General features: G+C 37.6%; 1 protein-coding gene across 1 annotated transcript in view; it reads left to right on the top strand.

The window, feature by feature from the left end:
- CPA6 (carboxypeptidase A6) overlaps window positions 1-19,918 on the top strand; it is a 308,847-nt gene that overhangs the window by 225,095 nt on the left and 63,834 nt on the right. Inside the window, exon 6 of the mRNA XM_008000801.3 lies at window positions 681-782. Coding sequence (XP_007998992.3) covers window positions 681-782 — 102 coding nt within the window. The remainder of the gene's footprint in view (window positions 1-680; window positions 783-19,918) is intronic.

The raw sequence follows: 19,918 nt of genomic DNA, 5'->3' as shown, positions 1-19,918 counted from the left end.
GAATTAATGAACGAATTAAAATTAGATCCCCTGTAATTATAATAACAGGAGCTCCTATTGATTTCTCGGCTAGCAACCAGATTAAAAGTAATATTGATATAGTTGGATTGTAAAGAAAATCTGCCACTTGATTCTAGAAATCAAGTTGTTTTATGTTTTCATTTCATGGTACAATAAAATTTGACTTTATCCACCTATAAAATATAGCTATTATTTAAGAACTATTCCTTGGGATGGAGAGAGAAAGGGGATGAGGGAGGACTTAGCTTTTTACTTAACAGTCACATACTGTATTACAATGAAGAAGCAGGCTGAGCCAGGAGGATTGCAAGAGACCAGGAGTTCAAGACCAGCCTTGGCAACATAGCAAGAACTCATCTCTTAAAAATTAATTAATTAATTAAAATAAAAAATTTTTAAAAATAAAGAAGCAACCTATTTTAGGGATTTTCCTTTCCCTTTTGTGCTTTCTAGTTCTTTTATTATAATTAGGACAATAAATATATTGTTTCTGCGTAAATAAGCCTGGACTTTCGAGATAGATAGGAACTCCCTTTGTCTTTTTATGCATTACCTAATGAACCACACTATAATGAAGAATTATGCTGAAACCTTATTAAATTATGCTGGTCAGTGAATCTAAAAGCCTGAGTTAGTACTGTGAATGCTCTTGTTTTCAGCTGGGCAGACGTTCACGACTCAAAAGAGCTGTTTGGATAGACTGTGGTATTCATGCCAGAGAATGGATTGGTCCTGCCTTTTGTCAGTGGTTTGTAAAAGAAGTAAGTTAAACCCTTTACACAATGTCCATTTCAGCTAGTCAGTGCTTCCCTGTGTTTTTATTCTGCTTAACAAATGAAGTGGGGATTTGAAACCAATGATACCTGATTGAGTAACAGTAACACCTTGATTCCATGGGCTGCTTTCATGTTTATGAAGACCTCTTGTAACCCTGGCTCAGCTTATCCTCACCTGTGCCCTTGGAAGTGGGAATTGGCAGCTCTCATTACAGAGAAAGAAACTGAAGTTCAGAGCCTTTTTGAATTTGTGACAAATTAGGAACTAACCTAGCAATGCATATATGGCAGAGCTAAAAACCCAATCTGTGGTGTTCCAGATAATTTCTTATAAGATATCCAGCTCAGAAAGTTCTACATTACTTGACTTCCTCCTCAAAATCATTCCACATATGCTCTAACAATAAAGAGATGAACAAGGGGTTGCTTGTGCCCTCCTGCTATAGGTCTGTAATTTAGATACCAGAAGACCTTTAGCATCTGTGGATTTAACATTCTTAGTTTCAGTTATTTTTCAGTAACCCTAATCGTTGATGACTCATAGTGATTTCTCATTTTCTTAATGCTTCATTTGAGTCACAAACCCTCTGAGCTAGTGCATTGAGTGGGTCCCTGTCCCAAGAGTGGGCCAGCCTTTTGTGCCAACACTTTTGTATGTTCTGATACTTTTCTATTCATTGTCAAGAATGTAGTATCTTTCATGGTTTTTTTTTTTTAACCTTGACTTTTAGTTTTGGGAGTTGAGGGATGACTAATACTGGTAATGAAAGTGAAAGTCGAAAGATATGAAGGGTCTTAGCCACAAAACAACTCGACAAATTTTTTAGCCCTGTACTTATAGAAAACCATTAAAGACACAAAGGGTATTTAAATGTATCAGTTATATTTTACCGTGTTTTATGGGGAAATTATGTGCTGTAGTAGAATTTGTAACTTTGAAAACTCTCCTAGGTCTTAGAAAACATAGCTCACAAATGTCAAGAATGTACTGAATTTACAAAATGTCTCTCTGCCACTACCAAAACCACAAAAGTATGCTTAATCTTATAAGTATTGAGTAATAAAATTTTCTAAACATTCCTACTCAGTTTATTGAGTAATTTGCATTCTCTTAAAACCCTATTTCATCCTGCTAGGGCAAATGCAAAAGCTAATAAGAAATTAACTCTATTACATTGCATCAAATACCTAATGTATACATATCAACATGTTGTCTGCTATTTCAGGTTTAAAAAAAAAAAAGAAATAGTTAAGTACAGAACATCTGTTGTTGACAGGATATGGTCGTGTAGATTATTGAAGAACACGAGAATGTATCTCCCTAGCATTCCAGCTAAAGTTTTCCCTCACCCCCAACATATGCAACCTTTTCTTTATAACATCTAAATTTACTTTGTCTATTATATGGTTATCATCTTATTCCTGTACCAACTCCAACAAGAGAAACTGCATCCATCTTGTTCACTGCTAAATCCCCAACATGTAGGAAAACACTTGGCACTTAATAGGTATTCAAATATTTGTTAATGCACTGAAATGATGAGAATTCAGTGGTAATAATGTGGAAAGATTTCTGGATGATGACTTGTCAAATCTTCTCGTAGGATATGAATGGTTCCATCTGGATTTTTATAGCATACAATCTGTGGAGCCATATACAGCAGCACTGTAACCTGGGCTAAATTTCCAAGGAAGAGAAGGACAGTGTAACCACAGGTACACAGGAAAAGGAAGAGGCATGTGCAATGACTGTCAACTGAGGGCATTTGATTTTGGAGCAAGAGCAAGAAGCAATTAAGATTAGGCTCCATTTCCACCGATACATTGTTGGGAGGAGAGGCTTTCCTCTCCATCCTCCTCCCTCCTGCATAGGGTCATCACGTGTGCAGAAGAGTGAGGCCATTCCTGTGCCTCTGCTACCCTTCCCACACCTCTTTCAATCCTCCAGATTATGGCTGCCATTTGCTCCTCCACTTTACCACTCCATTTTCTGTCTGAGCCATGGAAGCAACCGGAAATGAAACAAAGGAGGCCTAGAGGTCATTCACCCCAGTGTCACAGTCAAGGTGTCAGCTGGAGCCCTGGGCATGAGGACGTGTGGCTTCCCTGGGGGATGATGTGCTTCCAAGCTCACTCACATGGCTCGTGGTAAGCCTTAGGTCCTCATTGGCTGTGGGCCAGAGATATCAGCTCTTTGCCACATAAACTTCTTCCTAGGCCAGCTCAAAACATGGCACCTGGCTTCACTCAAAGCAGGTGAGAGTGAAAGCAAGAGAAAACAGGCCCCAGATGGAAACTACGGTTCTTTTGTAACCTAGTCTTGGAAGTGACGTCATATCACTTTTGCCATATTTTCTTCATTAGAAGTGAGTCACTTGGTCCAGCCCATACTCAAGAGGAAGGAATTATGCAGGGACAGATACTAAGAAGCAGGAATTGTTGGGGATCACATTAAAGTCTGCTTACCACTCCTTGATGAGATTTCCCCCATAACCACTTACCTCCTTATGCAAATGTGAACTGGAAGAAAACTTATCAGCCCTTCTAGGATCCTGATAGAACCTCAGATTGCATAGGTGTTATGTGCACACGGTTGGAAGTCAGGCAACCCCACACTGATGTCAGGGAAATGTCAGCTCTGCCACTTACTGTCTGTATTATCTTGGTATCAAGTCACTTAACCTTTCTGAGCCTCAGCAAAATGACGATAATGATAGTATGTAACACATTGGCTTATTGGGAGGATTAAATAATATAATGCATGTGTTCTCTCATAAGTGGGAGTTGAACAATGAGAACACATGGACACAGGGAGGGGAACATCATACACCGGGGCCTGTCGGGGGATGAGGGAAAAGAGGAGGGAGAGCATTAGAACAAATATCTAATGCATGCGGAGCTTAAACCTAGATGATCGGTTGATAGGCACAGCAAATCACCGCGGCACATGTAAACCTATGTAACAAATCTGCACGTTTAGCACATGTGTCCCAGAACTTAATAATAATAATAATAATATAATGCATGCAAAAGACTTAACAGAATGTTTTGCATATAATAAACACTTAATAAAATCAATTATTATTACTATTATATCAGCAATTTGGTATTTTTAAATAACTAATGAAAAGGGAACAATTAAAAAGAAAATCAAGCCAGGCATGGTGGCTCACACCTGTAATTCCAGCACTTTGGGAGGCCGAGGCAGGAGGATCACTTGAGCCCAGGAATTTGAGATCAGCCTGGGCAACATAGTGAGACCCTGTCTCTACGAAAACAAAAAATTTAATTAGCTCGGTGTAGTGGTGCATGCCTGTAGTCCCAGCTACTCCAAAGGCTGAGGAGGGAGAACCTGTTGAACTCAGGAAGTCAAGGCTGCAGTGAGCTGTGATGATGCCACTGCACTCCAGCCTGGGCAACAGAATGAGACCCTGTCTCCATAAATAAATAAATAAAAAGACTCTGGGAGGCCTAGGCAGGTGGGTCACTTGAGGTCAGGAGTTCAAGACCAGCCTGGCCAATATGGTAAAACCCTGTCTCTACTAAAATTACAAAAAATAGCTGGGTGTGGTGGCACACACCTGTAGTCCCGGGTACTCAGGAGGCTGAAGCAGGAGAATTCCTTGAACCTAGGGGGCAGAGGTTGCAGTGAGCCAAGATCATGCCACTACACTCCAGCCTGGGCAACAAAGTGAGACTCCATCTCAAAAATAAACAAATAAATAAATAGAAATTTAAAAATCAAGGATATAAAGGAACTCAACAACACTATCAACCAACAGGATCTAATAGACTGTACCCAACAACAGCAGAATATACTTTCAAGTGCCTATGGAACATATTCTAAAATATACCATATCCTCTTCTAAAACATATACCTCAACAAATGTAAAATAATTGAAATCATAAGATGTGTTCTGTAACCACAGTGAAACCAAACTAGTAATTGATGGCAGAAAGATAACAGGAAAATCTCCAAACACTTGGAAATTAAACACATTTCTAAATGATCCATGGGTCAAAGATAAAATCTCAAGGGAAGTTTTGATAATACCTTGAACTGGATAAAAGTGAAAATACAACATATCAAAATGTGTGGGGCATAGCTAAAGCAGTGCTGAGAGGGAAATGTATAGCACTAAAGGTATACATTAGAAAAGAGGGAAAGTTTCAAAACAATAAGCTCTTCCTTCATTGACCTAGAAAAGTAGAAAATAAACCCAAAGCATGCAGAAGGAAGGAAATAATAGAAATAAGAGCAAAAATTAATGAAATTGAAAACAAAGTTATTAGAGAAAATCAATAACACAATAAGCTGACTGGAGTGCAGTAGCATGATCATGGCTCAATGCAGCCTTGATTTCCCAGGCCCAAGCAAACCTCTCACCTCAGCCTCCAGAGCAGTTGGGACCACAGGTGTGTGCCATCAATTCAGGCTAACTTTTTTAAATTACTTTTTGTATAGACAGGGTCTCCCTATGTTTCCCAAGGTTATCTCGAACTCCTAGGCTCAACTCCCACCTCAGCCTCCCAGAGTCCTGGGATTATAGGCATGAGCCATGCACCTGGCCTAGTTCTTTTAAAAGATAGATAAAATTGGCAAAGCTCTAGCGTGAGAGACAAAGAAAAGAAGAAGATGCAAGTTACCAATATCAGGAATGAAATGGAATATCACTACAAACTCTGAAGATATAAAAAAGGTTAATAAGGGAATACTGGGAATAATTCTACCCTTGTAAATTTGACAATGTAGACAAAAGGAACCAATTAATTGAAAAACACTAACTACTACAACTTACCTATTAGAAAGTAGAGAATTTGAATATCCCTATAACTATTACAAATTTTAATTTATGATTTTTAAATGCTCCAAAAAGGAAATTTCAAGGCACAGAAGCTTTCACTGGAGAATTCTACCAAATGTTTAAAGAAGAATTAACACCAATTCAACACAGTCTTTTCAGAAAATAGAAGAGGTTGGAACACTTCCAATTCTTTTTATGAAGCCTGGTACCAAAACCAGAGACAGCACATGAAAAAGAAACTCAGACCAATATCCTTCTTGAAAATAGATACAGAAATCCTGAATAAAGTATTAACAGATAGAATTTAGCAATCAAGAGAAACAATTATATACCGTAGCTAAGTGAGATTTACTTCAGGGATGCAATCCCAGTTTAATACTCAAAAGTTAGTCATTGTAATCCACTGTATTAAAAGCTAAAGAAGAAAAATTATGTAATTTTATCAATTGATGCAGAGAAAGCATTTGACAAAATTTAACATATATCCATGATAAAACTCTTAAAGAAATAAAGGGGAAATTTTTCAACAGGATACAAGATAAACATACAAAATCAATTTTATTTCCATACACATAATAGCAATGAACACATGGACACTGGAATTTTTAAAATACAAGATTATATACAATTACTCAAAAAACTGTAATACTTTTAGGTGTAAATTCAGCAAAACATGTACAGGACTTACATGCTGAAAACTACAAAATGCTGGTGAAATAAAGAAAATTGAAGTGGAGAAACATACCAAATTCATAGATTGGGAGATTTCAAAATAGTAAAGATGGCAATTCTACTCAAATTGATATAGGGATTTAACACAATTCCTATCAAAATTTCAGCAAGATTTTTTGTAGCTGTAGATAAGATTATTCTTAAAAGTGTATGAAATGGCAAAGGAAGTAGGAGAGCTAAAACTTTTTTGAAAAAGAAGAATGAAATGGGAGGGAGGATTCGTTCTATCTAATTTCAAGACATACCATATACCTACAATAATTAAGAGTGTGTGGTATTGGTGAAGGGACAGACATAGATAAATGGAACAGAATAGAAACCCAAAAATAGATCCACACAAATATTTCCAACTGACTTTTGACAAAAATGCAAAACCAATTCAAGGGAGGAAAGACAGCCTTTTCAACAAACAGTACTGGAGCAATTGGATATTCATTGCAAAAAAAATGAATCTTTTTTTGTATATGGTATGAGTCTAAGTCTCATACCATATACAAAAATTAACTCAAAATTGATCATGAATTTAAATGTAAAACGATAAAACTTTTAGGGGAAAAAAGCACAGAAGAAAATCTTGAGGATCTAAAACCAAGGCAAAGAGTTTCTTTCATTTGACACCAGAAACATGCTTCATAAAAGGAAAAGTAGAAACATTGTACATTATCAAACTTAATCAAAATTTTAAACTTTTGCCTATGAAAAACTGTTAAGAGGATGAAAATGATAAGCTGCAGCCTGAGAAAAGATATGCAAATCACATATCTAATAAAAGACTCATTTGGAATATATAAACTCAAAACTTGACAGTAAAAAGCAAGCAATCCAATGAGAAAATGGGCAAAAGACAAGAAGAGACATTTAACCAAAGTGTATACATACAGATGGCAAATAAGCACATACAAAAAAGATGTGGGGAAAATTAAAGCCACAGTGAGCTATCACTACACACCTATCTGAATGGCTAAAAATAATCAGATAGATAGATTTATATCTGTAGATGTATAGGTAGATCTACACATCTACACATATATGTCACCAATATCACCAAATGCCAGGGAGGATGCAGGAAACTAGAGCACTCATATGTTGCAGGTGCAAATGTAAAATGGTAGAGCTATTCTTGAAAACAGTTGGCAGTCTCTTTTCAAACTAGGCATGGAACTACCATATGACCCAGTAATTGCACTCCTGGCATTTATCCCAGAGAAATTAAAACTTATGTTTGCTCAAAAACCCGTGCACAAATGTTTATAGCAGCTTTATTTATAATAGCCCCAAACTGGAAACAACCCAGGTGTCCATCAACAGGCAAATGGTTAAACAAACTGTAGTACATCCATACCATGGAAAACTACTCAACAATTAAGAGGAACAGATTCTTGATAAATGCAGCAACCTGGATGAATCTCCAGAGAATTATACTGAATGAAAAAGTCAATCTTAAATGCCTATTGTATTATTTCGTTTATATATTGCTCTCTAAATGACAAAATTATGGAAATGGAGAACAGACAAGTGACTGCTCAGGGTGAGGGAAGGGGTGGAGTTGGAAGGAAAGTGGATGTGGCTGTAAAAGGGCAACATGAGGAATGTGTGTGAGGATGGAAATGTTCTGTATCTTGTCCGTATCGATGCCAATACTGTAATGGTAATATTATACTACAGTTTGGCAAGATACTACAGTTTACCAATGGGGAAAAATAGGTAAAGGGTATATGGTATCTATCTGTATTCTTATAATTACATGTGGACCCTCATTTATCTCCAAATCAGAAGTTTATTATAAAAATAATAGCCAGGCTGCATATCCCTGGTTTCCATTCTCTTTGCAACCAGGTGCTATCTCTTGCCTAGAGAAACAGTCAATTTCATCTCTGCTCTCTCTTCCCTGCTGTGTAATCCTCATCAGCTGGCCCTGACTCTCTCTGCCATGGAAACCAGAAGTATCAAGGGGGGCTCTGGCTCTCTAAGTTCGTCTCCTCTTTGGCCAGCGTTACTGTCCCATGCCATGCCCTGAGAGCCACTTCCACTTCTGCCTCCATTCCAATTTAGTGGATTGATCTGTAGATGTCTATTTTGAAAACACAAAGCTCAGAAAACAGTGATACAGAAGCAAACTACCACAATTAAATGACTGGTAAATTGGGCTTCATTATTTTGTTATTTTGAAAATTGCATAAATGAATCCATTATCTCAACAAATAATTTCTAGTTCCTAGTTGGCAGACATTTTTAAAATGCCAGATATACCACAAAACGTATGGGCTTTAGTCTTTTAAGTTGATAGTCATTTAATTCTGTTGGAAAATGTAGAGCCATCACCTTTCTGTTTGCAGTACATGCTACCTCTCTTTCTTTCCTAATATTCACATAGCACAAATTGTTTTTAATCTCGTAAGTAGAATTAAGAAAACAAATGGTGGGTACACTTAGATTGCAAAATCTCTGTCTCTTGCTGAATGCTTGCTTATACCAGGTTAGCAAAACCATTGACAATATCATATGATATTTATGGTGCCATGGGACTTTGAGGGGAGAGGAAAAAGATGAACACAGGCATGCTGGACTTACTGTTGAAATGTATACTACAGATGCTCCCTTCATCACAAAATTAAAAAGGAGTTTTAAGAAATATTCCTTTTTGATGTTAAAATTTTCTTTTTTTTTTTTTTTGAGATGGAGTCTCACTCTGTCACCCAGGTTGGAGTGTAGTGGTGCGATCTTGGCTCACTGCAACCTCTGCCTTCTGGGTTCAAGCGATACTCCTGCCTCAGCCTCCTGAGTAGCTGGGTTTACAGGTGTGCACCACCACACACTGCTAATTTTTGTATTTTTAATAGAGACGGGGTTTCACCATGTTGGCCAGGCTGGTCCCGAACTCCTGACCTCAAGTGATCCACCCACCTCAGCCTCCCAAAGGGCTGGGATTACAGATGTGAGCCACCACGCCCAGCCTAAAGTTTTCTTAAATTTGTCATGGGCCAAGAGGGATGATACAGATACTAAATTCATCAAAGAAAGAAAACTAGAATAGATACATAAGGAGAAATAAGCAGAGATACACATACAGAACTTGGAAGTTATCTTTCTGCAAACATGAACAGATATCTACAGAAGAGCAAGAGACTTAAACCTGAGAATGGGCAGGCCAGGGAACAAAGAGAATAGATAGCAAGGAGATACTTGTAAAGAGGGACACTTACAAAACTTAAAAGCAATGGGCTTGAAATTTAAATTTAAAAATTGAGGATGGCTCACACCTGAGGAGGATGGATCACTTGAGGCCAGGAGTTCAAGACCAGCCTGGACAACATGGCAAAACCCCTTCTCTACTAAAAATACAAAAATTAGCTGGCCATGGTGGTGCATGCCTATAATCCCAGCTATTCGGGAGGCTAAGGCAGGAGAATTGCTTGAACCCAGGAGGCGGAGATTGCAGTGAGCCAAGATCGTACCACTGCACTCCAGCCTGGGTGACAGAGCAAGACTCCATTTCAAAAAAAAAAAAAAAGTAGAGGAAATCACCAAGTTAAAATAGGGTTGAAAACAGTATGGCAATTCTTCCAAAAGTTAAACATAGAGTTACTACGTGACCCCAAAATTCCACTCCTATGTGTGTACCCAAGAGAACTGAAAACATATCCACACGGAAACTTGTACATGAATGCTCATAGCAGCATTATTCATAATAGCCAAAAAGTGGCCATCAACTGATGAATAGTTTTTTATTGGTATAACCGTACAACAGGGCATTATTCAGCCATAAAAGGAATGAAGGTTTTAAGATACAGTAGTGATGGACCTTGAAGACATTGTGCTAAATGAAATGAGGCAGACACAAAGGCTCATATGTTGTATCACTCTGTTCATATGAAATATTCAAAGAGTAGGCAAATCCACAAAAACAGGAAGCAGATTAGTACTTGCAAGGGGACGGGGTAAGAGGGAATTGGAACTAACAACCACCAGGTTCTTTTTGGAGTGGTGGAAATGTCCTAGAATTCAATAGTGATGGTGATTGTACAGCACTGTGAATATACTAAAAACCACTGAATTGTGCACTGTAAAATGGTGAATTTTGTGTTCTGTGAATCATATCTCAATAGGAAGTAAATGAAGTGCTGATACATGCTACAACATACTTGAATCTTGAAAACATGCTAAATGAAAGAAGTCAGTCACAAAATATTGCGTATTACCTGATTCCATACATATGCAGTGCCCCAAATTGGTAAATTTCTGGAAAAAGGAAGTAGATTAGTGGTTGCCTATGGTGAGGGAAGAGGATAGGATTATGGGGTTGATAGCTAAAGAGTATGGGCTTCCTTTTTGGATAATGAAAGTATAAGGCCAGGCACCGTGGGTTCTCGCCTGTAATCCTAGCACTTTAGGAGGTCAAGGTGAGCAGATCATGAGGTCAGGAGTTCAAGACCAACCTGGCCAATATGGTAAAACCCCATTTCTACTAAAAATACAAAAATTAGCCAGGCATGGTGGCGCATGCCTGTAATCCCAGCTGTTGGGGAGGCTGAGGCAGGAGAATTGCTTGAACTGGGGAGGTGGAGGTTGCAGTGTGCCTAGATTATGCCACTGCACTCTAATCTAGGTGACAGACACTCCATCTAAAAAAAAAAAAAAAAAGGGAAAATATAAAACTATATAGTGGTGATGGTTGCACAACTCTAAATATACTAAAACACACTAAATTGCACACTATAAAAGGATGAATTGTAAGGTGTGTGAATTATATCCCAATAAAGCTGTTATTTTTTAAATTAGGGTTAAATAGCATTCCCCCAGAAGATATTTATATTAATCAGTTCAACAAATTATTGTTGATCACCACATTTTTAGCACTCTGCATATATTATGGCCATCAACAGAAGTATAAATCATGGTCCCTGTGCTCAAGGGGTCTGCATTCTATTTGAGGAGGAATATTTATGTGCAGGAAACAACATAAAATAGTGTGTCTTTGGAGGCCTAAGTGTACTGATTATAGAACCTGAAGGAATTAAGGAATCAGAAAAATCCATTAAGGCTAAAAAGACAAGGTTTGGGGAAGCTTTGTGGAGGAAATGATTCTCAAGCCTTGACTTGGAAGTTGGAATTTGATCAGAGAAATGAAAGTATTCCAAGAAAGAGAAAAGATTAATGTTGAGAATGAACATGCTATGTGTGTCATTGTAGATTTAGTGAGGCAACAACCTGTAGTCTGTGTGTGTAGACTCTAATCCCATATAATACTGCTTGAAAAATTATAGTAAGCCTTGGAAGCCAAGCAGAGTTTGGTCCAATAAAGTGAAATGAGAAAACACTGGCCAGATGCGGTGACGCACACCCGTAATCCCAGCACTTTGGGAGGCCAAGGTGGGAGGATCACTTGAGCCCAGGAGGTCAAGGCTGCAGTGAGCTGTGATCGCACCACTGCACTCCAGCCTGGGTGACAGAGTGAGATCTTGTCTCAAAAAAAAAAAGGCAGAAAAAGAAAACACTGATAAGGAGCAAAAAGCACGTCCCATTGTCAGAAAGCTTAAAGATGAAAGGCAATGATATATGGATGAAAGGAAGGAGAAAGAACCCAGAGTGAGGGCGACTAACTAGAAATTTCTAGGACAGGAATCTACACATAGACAGTGAAAAAACCATGTAAGAAAGTTCAAAGAGGCCGGGTCGGTGGCTCACGCCTGTAATCCCAGCACTTGGGGAGGCCGAGGCGGTTGGATCACAAGGTCATCAGATCGAGACCATCCTGGCTAACACGGTGAAACCCCGTCTCTACTAAAAACACAAAAAATTAGCCGGGCGTGGTGGCAGGCACCTGTAGTCCCAGCTACTCAGCAGGCTGAGGCAGGAGAACGGCGGGAGCCTGGGAGGCGGAGCTTGCATTGAGCAGAGATCCTGCCACTGCACTCCAGCCTGGGCGACACAGCGAGACTCCCTTTCAAAAAAAAAAAAAAAGGAAGTTCAAAGAAAATATTCATTCATTCTATCAAAAGCTTATTGAGCACTTCCTTTTATATGAAAGCAGCATGCTAAGCCCTGTAATGGCACAAGTACTGTCCTACAGTGCACAAAACATTAACCCTTTCCTCAGTGCATTGCAGTTCTACTTGGGAGAAGAGACACAGACACAAAAGAAGGCAGCGATAAAGAAAGTCTTTAGGAATTTAGGAATTGATGATTGGCTTGATATGGGAATGGAAGAGGAGAATGGGTCAAAGATAAGATGCCCGAGAGATTAGTGGTGTCATTGAAGTTGGGGGAGCATCAGTTGAAGTGTTGGCAGGACCATTAGTCTGAAGGGAAGTACCCAACACAACACTACACTAAGCTGGTGGAATGATTAATTTGTTCAGCAAGTGATTATCAAGTGTTTACTACTATGCATCAGGCCAGGCCCTGTTAAGACACTGGATACTGGATAATGGGGAGGTAAAATCAAAAACTCTGCTGTTATCCAACTCATGGATTCTCATGGACCAAAAGAGTGAATGCTATTTGACAAGAGGTGAAAGATCAAGCAAGCTGTCAAAATGAATGAATACCTGATTCACAGGTCTAATTTGGGCAGCAGTCAACCAAGAATAAATTCCAGTGATTTTGTCCACCATAACAAAGTTGTGTGTAAGTACTTTTCTTGTCTGTATCACATAAGCTGATAAGAAGAGACAAGCAAAGGGATGGAAGACTGTAGAAGTACACCATTGAGGTCCTGGTACAAATTCAGGGCAACTAATACCTATATTTAGGATCACCTAGTAATTTTCAGTGGCAGCTCATTTTTACATCTTTTTGTCTTTTTAATTGTGGAAAGACCACTTTAATTATTTGTTGCCAGTGCAAATGGAATAGCATTTGCTTCATTTTTCAGAATAACCTCCAACCGAATGAGGTAATTTGGGCTTTGTTCACTTTTGCTAGTTTGAGATTGTCAACCTCCCAGATTGAGTATCTCAAGCCATGGTTGGTGCTTGCTGGCCCAGAGTTCTGCATAGCACCTCAGTTTTTTCCTCAAATAATTCTACATCGCTGGGATGAATTTGACCAGAGTCATTATTTGTATAATATTAAGAAAGTAACTCAGGGAAATATTTGTTTGACTTCTAAATGAGGAAGACATTTCCAAGCATAAAAGCAAAGAAAGAAGGCATAAAGAAATGACTGATAGCCCTGACTACGTAAAAATATTTTAGTGTAATATTTATTGATGAAGGAAACTCTGAATGACACATTGCTATGTTTTAAAAAAAATAAGCATGGACAATATAATTTCAGTTTTGCAAAATCTATGTCTGAGAGTTATATAGCTATATATCTGAAAAATATGCCAAACGTTAAAAGAGGATAGGATTATGGGTAATTTTTATTTTATTCTTTATACATTTCTGAATTTCTCAAAATTTTCTGTATAAAACAGGACAAAAACTGACTATATTTTTAAAATAAATTTTACTCAGACAAAACAGAATGCATTTCATTCTCACACTAAACTCAGTTATGTTTGAGTCATATATTTCTACAGGTATTTTAGAATCAGCAGTTGAATTATATTTAACTCAGTGGAAGGCCAAAGATAAAGCAAGGGTTTACGAAAAAATGTTTGGGACTAAAATGACCTGAAATGGAAAGTTCTCCCAGACATTGAAGATGTATAATATACAGGTGGATCTAATTTGATCCTGTTACAGAAAGGCAGCAGTACAAAAAAAGAAAGACAAAGCAACAAAACATCCTTAATTCTCCAAGTGAACCACAATATTCATCTGCTGTCTATGTAATGTGAAACCTCGCCCTTCCAGGCCCAGTTTGATTATTGGAAAACCATCTCCATTGTGCGTTTCCACCCATCTACACTCGGCACTGCAGTGATGGCTAATCCTAGTGCCAACATCTGGCATGTGATTCAGATGTACTATGCAGATGATTCAAATAAAAATAAGAATAGGAGACTTTCAGGGAAGCAGGTTATTTTCCGGGCAGAGTACGTAGTAATATGTGAGGGCTATGGTGGGTTGTGTATTTAGGACAGAGCTCTAAGAACGACTTAGAGCTGTGGTTGTAGGAGAAGTCCTCCAACTGTGAAGTCTTTCCAGAAGGGGAAGGCTCTTCTCCCAGGATCCAAAAGTTCTCCAGGGAATAGTCCTTTTGGATAATCATCTCTTTCAGTCTCATTATGTCTTGCTGCTCATTAAAGGTAAAATATAAGCCCTCAGACATAGGCATGAAACACCAAGGTCTTGGTTCAAAAATAGATCACTAAAAATAAACCTTTTTAAGAAGAGAACTTAAATTGCATGTATGTGCCAAAAAACAGGGAATAAATGAGACAACTACTAAGCCCAGATCAAGTATCTAATGAGTTCAGCTGAGTAAGCAAACACATCTTTGTTCTTAATTACGTAACGGAAAACAGCTCATCATATGAAAATGATCTTCATTTTTTAAATTGTCTGACTTTGGTTCACTGCCATTCTGAGTAATTACGATATTTTGGTTTGCTTTTTCCTGGCCTTCAGTACCGTTAGTTCCCCATGTTCTCCCGTGCTCACTCTCCCCAATCTCCTTCATTCTTCACGTCCTTCAACCTATCTCTTTCTCCCCTTCTATCCAATTTATAATGCCTTGAACATAGCAGAGTTTTTATTTAATATTTGTTTAGTTTCAGTTTAACTAAACTGAAATCCATTGCATCAGTTGTACTCCACTACCTAATAATAGGGAGTGTTCTGGCCATTGTGAGGACAGACAGTGCTCGCTTTCCACCAGTAGCACCGAACTATAAAAGTGGCCACACAGGCTGAAGCCGGACAGAGCAGTCTTCATAATCAATGAGAGAAATTGTTTGTTCTGTGATCCTAAGAGCTTTTGTCAAAATATTTTAAACTCTCTTACTTTGTTATACATGTATTGGGAAATGATTTTAAGTGGTAAAACTAGTATGCTGTGTTTTAAATCATGAGAAATACTGAGAATTAAAACATCTTATTTCTTTGTTAAAAAAAAAAAAAAACTTATCAAGGGTAGTTTGGATTGTGCTCATTGTCTTCTCTCTGTATAGCTTGCAATATGAAATGAGCATCTTTCATAAAAAAATTTGCCTTGGCAGATTGTCATACTCCTTTCTTCACTGAATCAGCTTCCAGTACTTTTTTTTCCTTTATACTTTCAATGTCACAAAATATCTTAGAGTTCCTTTAATGTGAAGTGTTGCCAGGTCACTTCTTCTGGAATATCATCATCCTTTTCATCCCAACCATTTGTCTCATCTGTATTGGTAAATTGGTCCTCACTGTATTCCTCTGGCTGCATATCTAGAGCTGAATGGTGCAGTGTCAACATTCCTAGTCAGCTATTTGTTCTAAGCTCCATTTATATTTGGTTCAGATCTCACCTCCAGCATTAGCACTTTTCATTTCTTTGCTGCACTTTCACCTTTGTTGGACAATTTCCTCCTTCCACCATCCATTACTGTAAATTACCTTGTAGATTTATCACCGGGAAACAAGGACACAACACAACTACACACTTTGCTGTCTGTGTGTAAACTGATTATGAGTTATGCAGTAGTAACCAATCACCCACTGACAGTCTTTCAGAGAAATGGTATAATGGATCACAGATCTTGATGCTCATTTTTACTTATATAGTGATTTGTAGACTGGAGATCTAGCAGTGATAACCAAAACTCACACTTCTGTGGGAGGACTAGTGTTATTTAACTAAAGTGCAGTAACAAATTTGTGTATATAAGAGCCATGCAAAGTGAAGACACCTGTACTTTCTTTTTTGGTAGGTAAAATATACTTATAGAGTAGATCTTCATAATACCAAAGTTGTCCTGGCTTCTTCTCATGAGCAAATACAACCACTGAACCACTGTTTTTAGGCTATCTCTGTGTGAAATGTGAAGTGGCATTACTTAGGAAAAAGAATAGACATGTATCTAGCAGTATATTCTTCCTGGTGACACAAAACATTTCAAATATTTATGTCTCTTATTAGAAAATGTAGAATAATTGACAACATTTTCTAGTCTTCACCTGCCCTGTTAGATTAGTCACTCTGGGTGGTTCTAAGTATAAAAATAACTAGAATATACAAGATTAGGAGATGATTTTCAGTTTTTCACCCTTCATTTATGGAGCCTTTTCTTCTTGTTACTTTCAAACTGTTATCTGATTGACCATTTTGTATTTAATGAGTATCATGTAGTGTGATATCAGCTATTTTTATAGTTTAAGATCCCCTTAAAAAAAAAAAAAAAAAAAAAAAACTTCCCTGTAAACTCTCCCCCACTCTAATTCTCCTGGTGTTGAATTTTAAATACCTCCTTTGTGTTGAGATGCACCCACTTTGGTGCCGCAGTGTTTACCTGTCCTAAGTGATATTCCTGTCCAGTCCAGTTGAGGCTGGTCTTCAGCTTGATGGTGGCTGTGCCCCTTTCTTTGGCCTTAGCTGTAACAGGCTTCGTTCTGCCAGTGTGTCCTGCGTTGCATGTGTGGTTATTTTTAGGTCCTCTGCAGTGATTCTAAAACAAAAATAGAGGAAAGTTTTAAAGCTATCTCTTTAAAAGCCATTAACACAATCCTCAAAAAAAATGATCTCCATATTCCTTGCTGTCATGAGCTCTAAGAAAGCAACATCCAACCACATAAATCCAAAAACATTGAAAAGGAGGGAAACCCTTTACCTCACTTTGTCATTTCACACAAAGGCATTAGTCATGGCAAAATTTGTCTTTGATTTTAACCAAAGTGTATTTGGTGAATTCCGATATATAACATGTACATCAGTATGTAGAGGCCAAAATAGTCTTGGCAGATGGTGAATACCAAATAGATTCATTCTATGTCTTTCTTAATTAACTTCAGAAATGCTCCAGTCAGTTCCAAACTTATCGTTTGCCTGGCAAAAGATAATACTAAAAACTTTCTTTAATATCTTTTAATTGAACAAATCGGTTTGGTGAAGCCTCTTTAAAATAAATTGAAGTGAGGTGATGCAGTACCTACGGACCGCCACACTGAGGCGTGTGGTGCATTGTTTTGCAACAGGCTTTCGGATCGCGACTACTTAAGTCTTCCTCATAAGCAACAATAGTAATAAAGAAATTAGACTTTGTAGGTCCAGATGCAACTTGATTATTGGGCATCTCCTTTTCAATGTGTATGGGGGGTATCTATCGATTGCTAAAAATAGTTCTACACATTAGAAGAAAAGCACACCCCTGTGTTCTTCATGGTTATCATATGTTAGAATAATAGGAAATAGAGACACATGGTCATGTTTCTTCTAGAAGCCGCCACCTAAATGATCTGTGTCCTATTATTTAAGGCACTCAAGCAAGGAGTTCTCCTAAACGTCCTGTTCAGTATTTAACAGTCATCACATCGTGATGATTCTTGCTTTGTGTGACCAGATGGAGAATAGCTGAAATTCTTAGAGAGTTATAAAAATCACGAATATAGCATATGCAATACAATGACACCCTGCTTGTTTGTCAGAGGAAGAACACGTTCTGACAAGTCTTGGAAATTAAACTGCTTCCAGAATAGAATACTACAGAACAGCTTCTTTGATTAATATATTACTTAGAAATGAAAAAATTGTAAATGATGTTAATGGCCTCAAAATATATAAAACAAAAATTGATAGCATGTAAGAGAAGCCAATAAGGCCAAAATAACAATATGAGGTTTTAACACAATTCTCAGTGGTTAAAATAGCAGACAAATGTTTAGTAAGAATATAGGTGATACAAACAGTAATAACATAATCCAATGAACACATATAGTACTTTTACCCAATCATTAGAGAATGTATATTTTTTTCAAGCACAACTGGAACATTCACAAAAGTTGATTATATTCTAGTCCACAAAGCAAGTATCAACAAATACCAAATAATCTGTTAAAAATACCATGTTCTCTAACTGTAATGCAGTTGTCAGAAATCACTTATTTTAAAAAAAAGTAGCGTATTTAGAAACAAAAACATTTATAAATAAAATTTAAATCAAGGAAATTCAGTATTTAGAACTGAATGGTAACAAAACTACTATATATCATAGGCAATTTCATCTTGATAGACATATAGAATGCAACTAAAGTAGTATTAAAGGGAAATTTATAATTTTAAAACAATATATTAGAAAAGAATAGTCTCTGAGTTAGTGAGCTGATCTATCCACTCAAGAAATTAGAAAAAGAACAAAAGTGTCAATGACAGGTCAGGTCTGGTAGCTCATGCCTGTAATCCCAGCACTTTAGGAATCTGAGAAGGGAGGATTGCTTGAGCCCAGGACTCTGAGACCAGCCTGAGCAACATAGGGAGACCCTGTCTCTACCAAAAAAAAAAAAAAGAAAAAAAAACCACTCCTATTCAACATAGTGTTGGAAGTTCTAGCCAGGGCAATCAGGCAGGAGAAAGAAATAAAGGGTATTCAATTAGGAAAAGAGGAAGTCAAATTGTCCCTGTTTGCAGATGACATGATTGTATATTTAGAAAACCCCATCGTCTCAGCCCAAAATCTCCTAAGCAACTTCTACAACATCTCAGGATACAAAACCAATGCGCAAAAATCACAAGGATTCCTTTACACTATTAACAGACAGAGAGCCAAATCATGAATGAACTCCCTTTCACAATTACTACAGAGAGAATAAAATACCTAGGAATATAACTTACAAGGGATGTGAAGGACCTCTTCAAGGAGAACTGCAAACCACTGCTCAACAAAATAAAAGAGGACACAAACAGATGGAAGAACATTCCATGCTCATGGATAGGAAGAATCAATATCATGAAAATGACAATACTGCCGAAAGTAATTTATAGATTCAATGCCATCCCATCAAGCTACGAGTGACTTTCTTCACAGAATTGGAAAAACTTCTTTAAAGTTCATATGGAACCAAAAAGAGCCCACATTGCCAAGACAATCCTAAACAAAAACAACAAAGCTGGAGACATCACACTACCTGACTTCAAACTATATTACAAGGCTGCAGTGATCAAAACAGCATAGTACTGGTACCAAAACAGATATATACACCAAAGGAACAGAACTAGAGGCCTCATAAATAACACCACACATCTATAACCATATGATCTTTGACAAACCTGACAGAAACAAGAAATGAAAAAAGGATTCTCTATTTAATAAATGGTGCTGGGAAAACGGCTAGCCATATGTAGAAAGCTGAAACTGGATCCCTTCCTTATACCTTATACAAAAATTAATTCAAGATGGATTAAAGACTTAAATGTTAAACCTAAAACCATAAAAACCCTAGGAGAAAACCTAGGCAATACTATTGAGGACATAGGCATGGGCAAGAACTTCATGACTATAACACCAAAAGCAATGGCAACAAAAGCTAAAATTGACAAATGGGATCTAATTAAACTAAAGAGCTTCTGCATGGCAAAAGAAACTATCATCAGAGTGAACAGGCAACCTACAGAATGGGAGAAAAGTTTTGCAATCTACCCATCTGACAAAGGGCTAATATCCAGAATCTACAAAGAGCTCAAACAAATTTATAAGAAAAAAACAACCCCATCAAAAAGTAGATATGA

The sequence above is a fragment of the Chlorocebus sabaeus genome, chromosome 8 (assembly GCF_047675955.1).
Source record: "Chlorocebus sabaeus isolate Y175 chromosome 8, mChlSab1.0.hap1, whole genome shotgun sequence".
Lineage (NCBI taxonomy): Eukaryota > Metazoa > Chordata > Mammalia > Primates > Cercopithecidae > Chlorocebus > Chlorocebus sabaeus.
The sequence above is the reverse complement of the archived record's forward strand: the minus strand, read 5'-3'. Positions and strand labels throughout refer to the sequence as shown.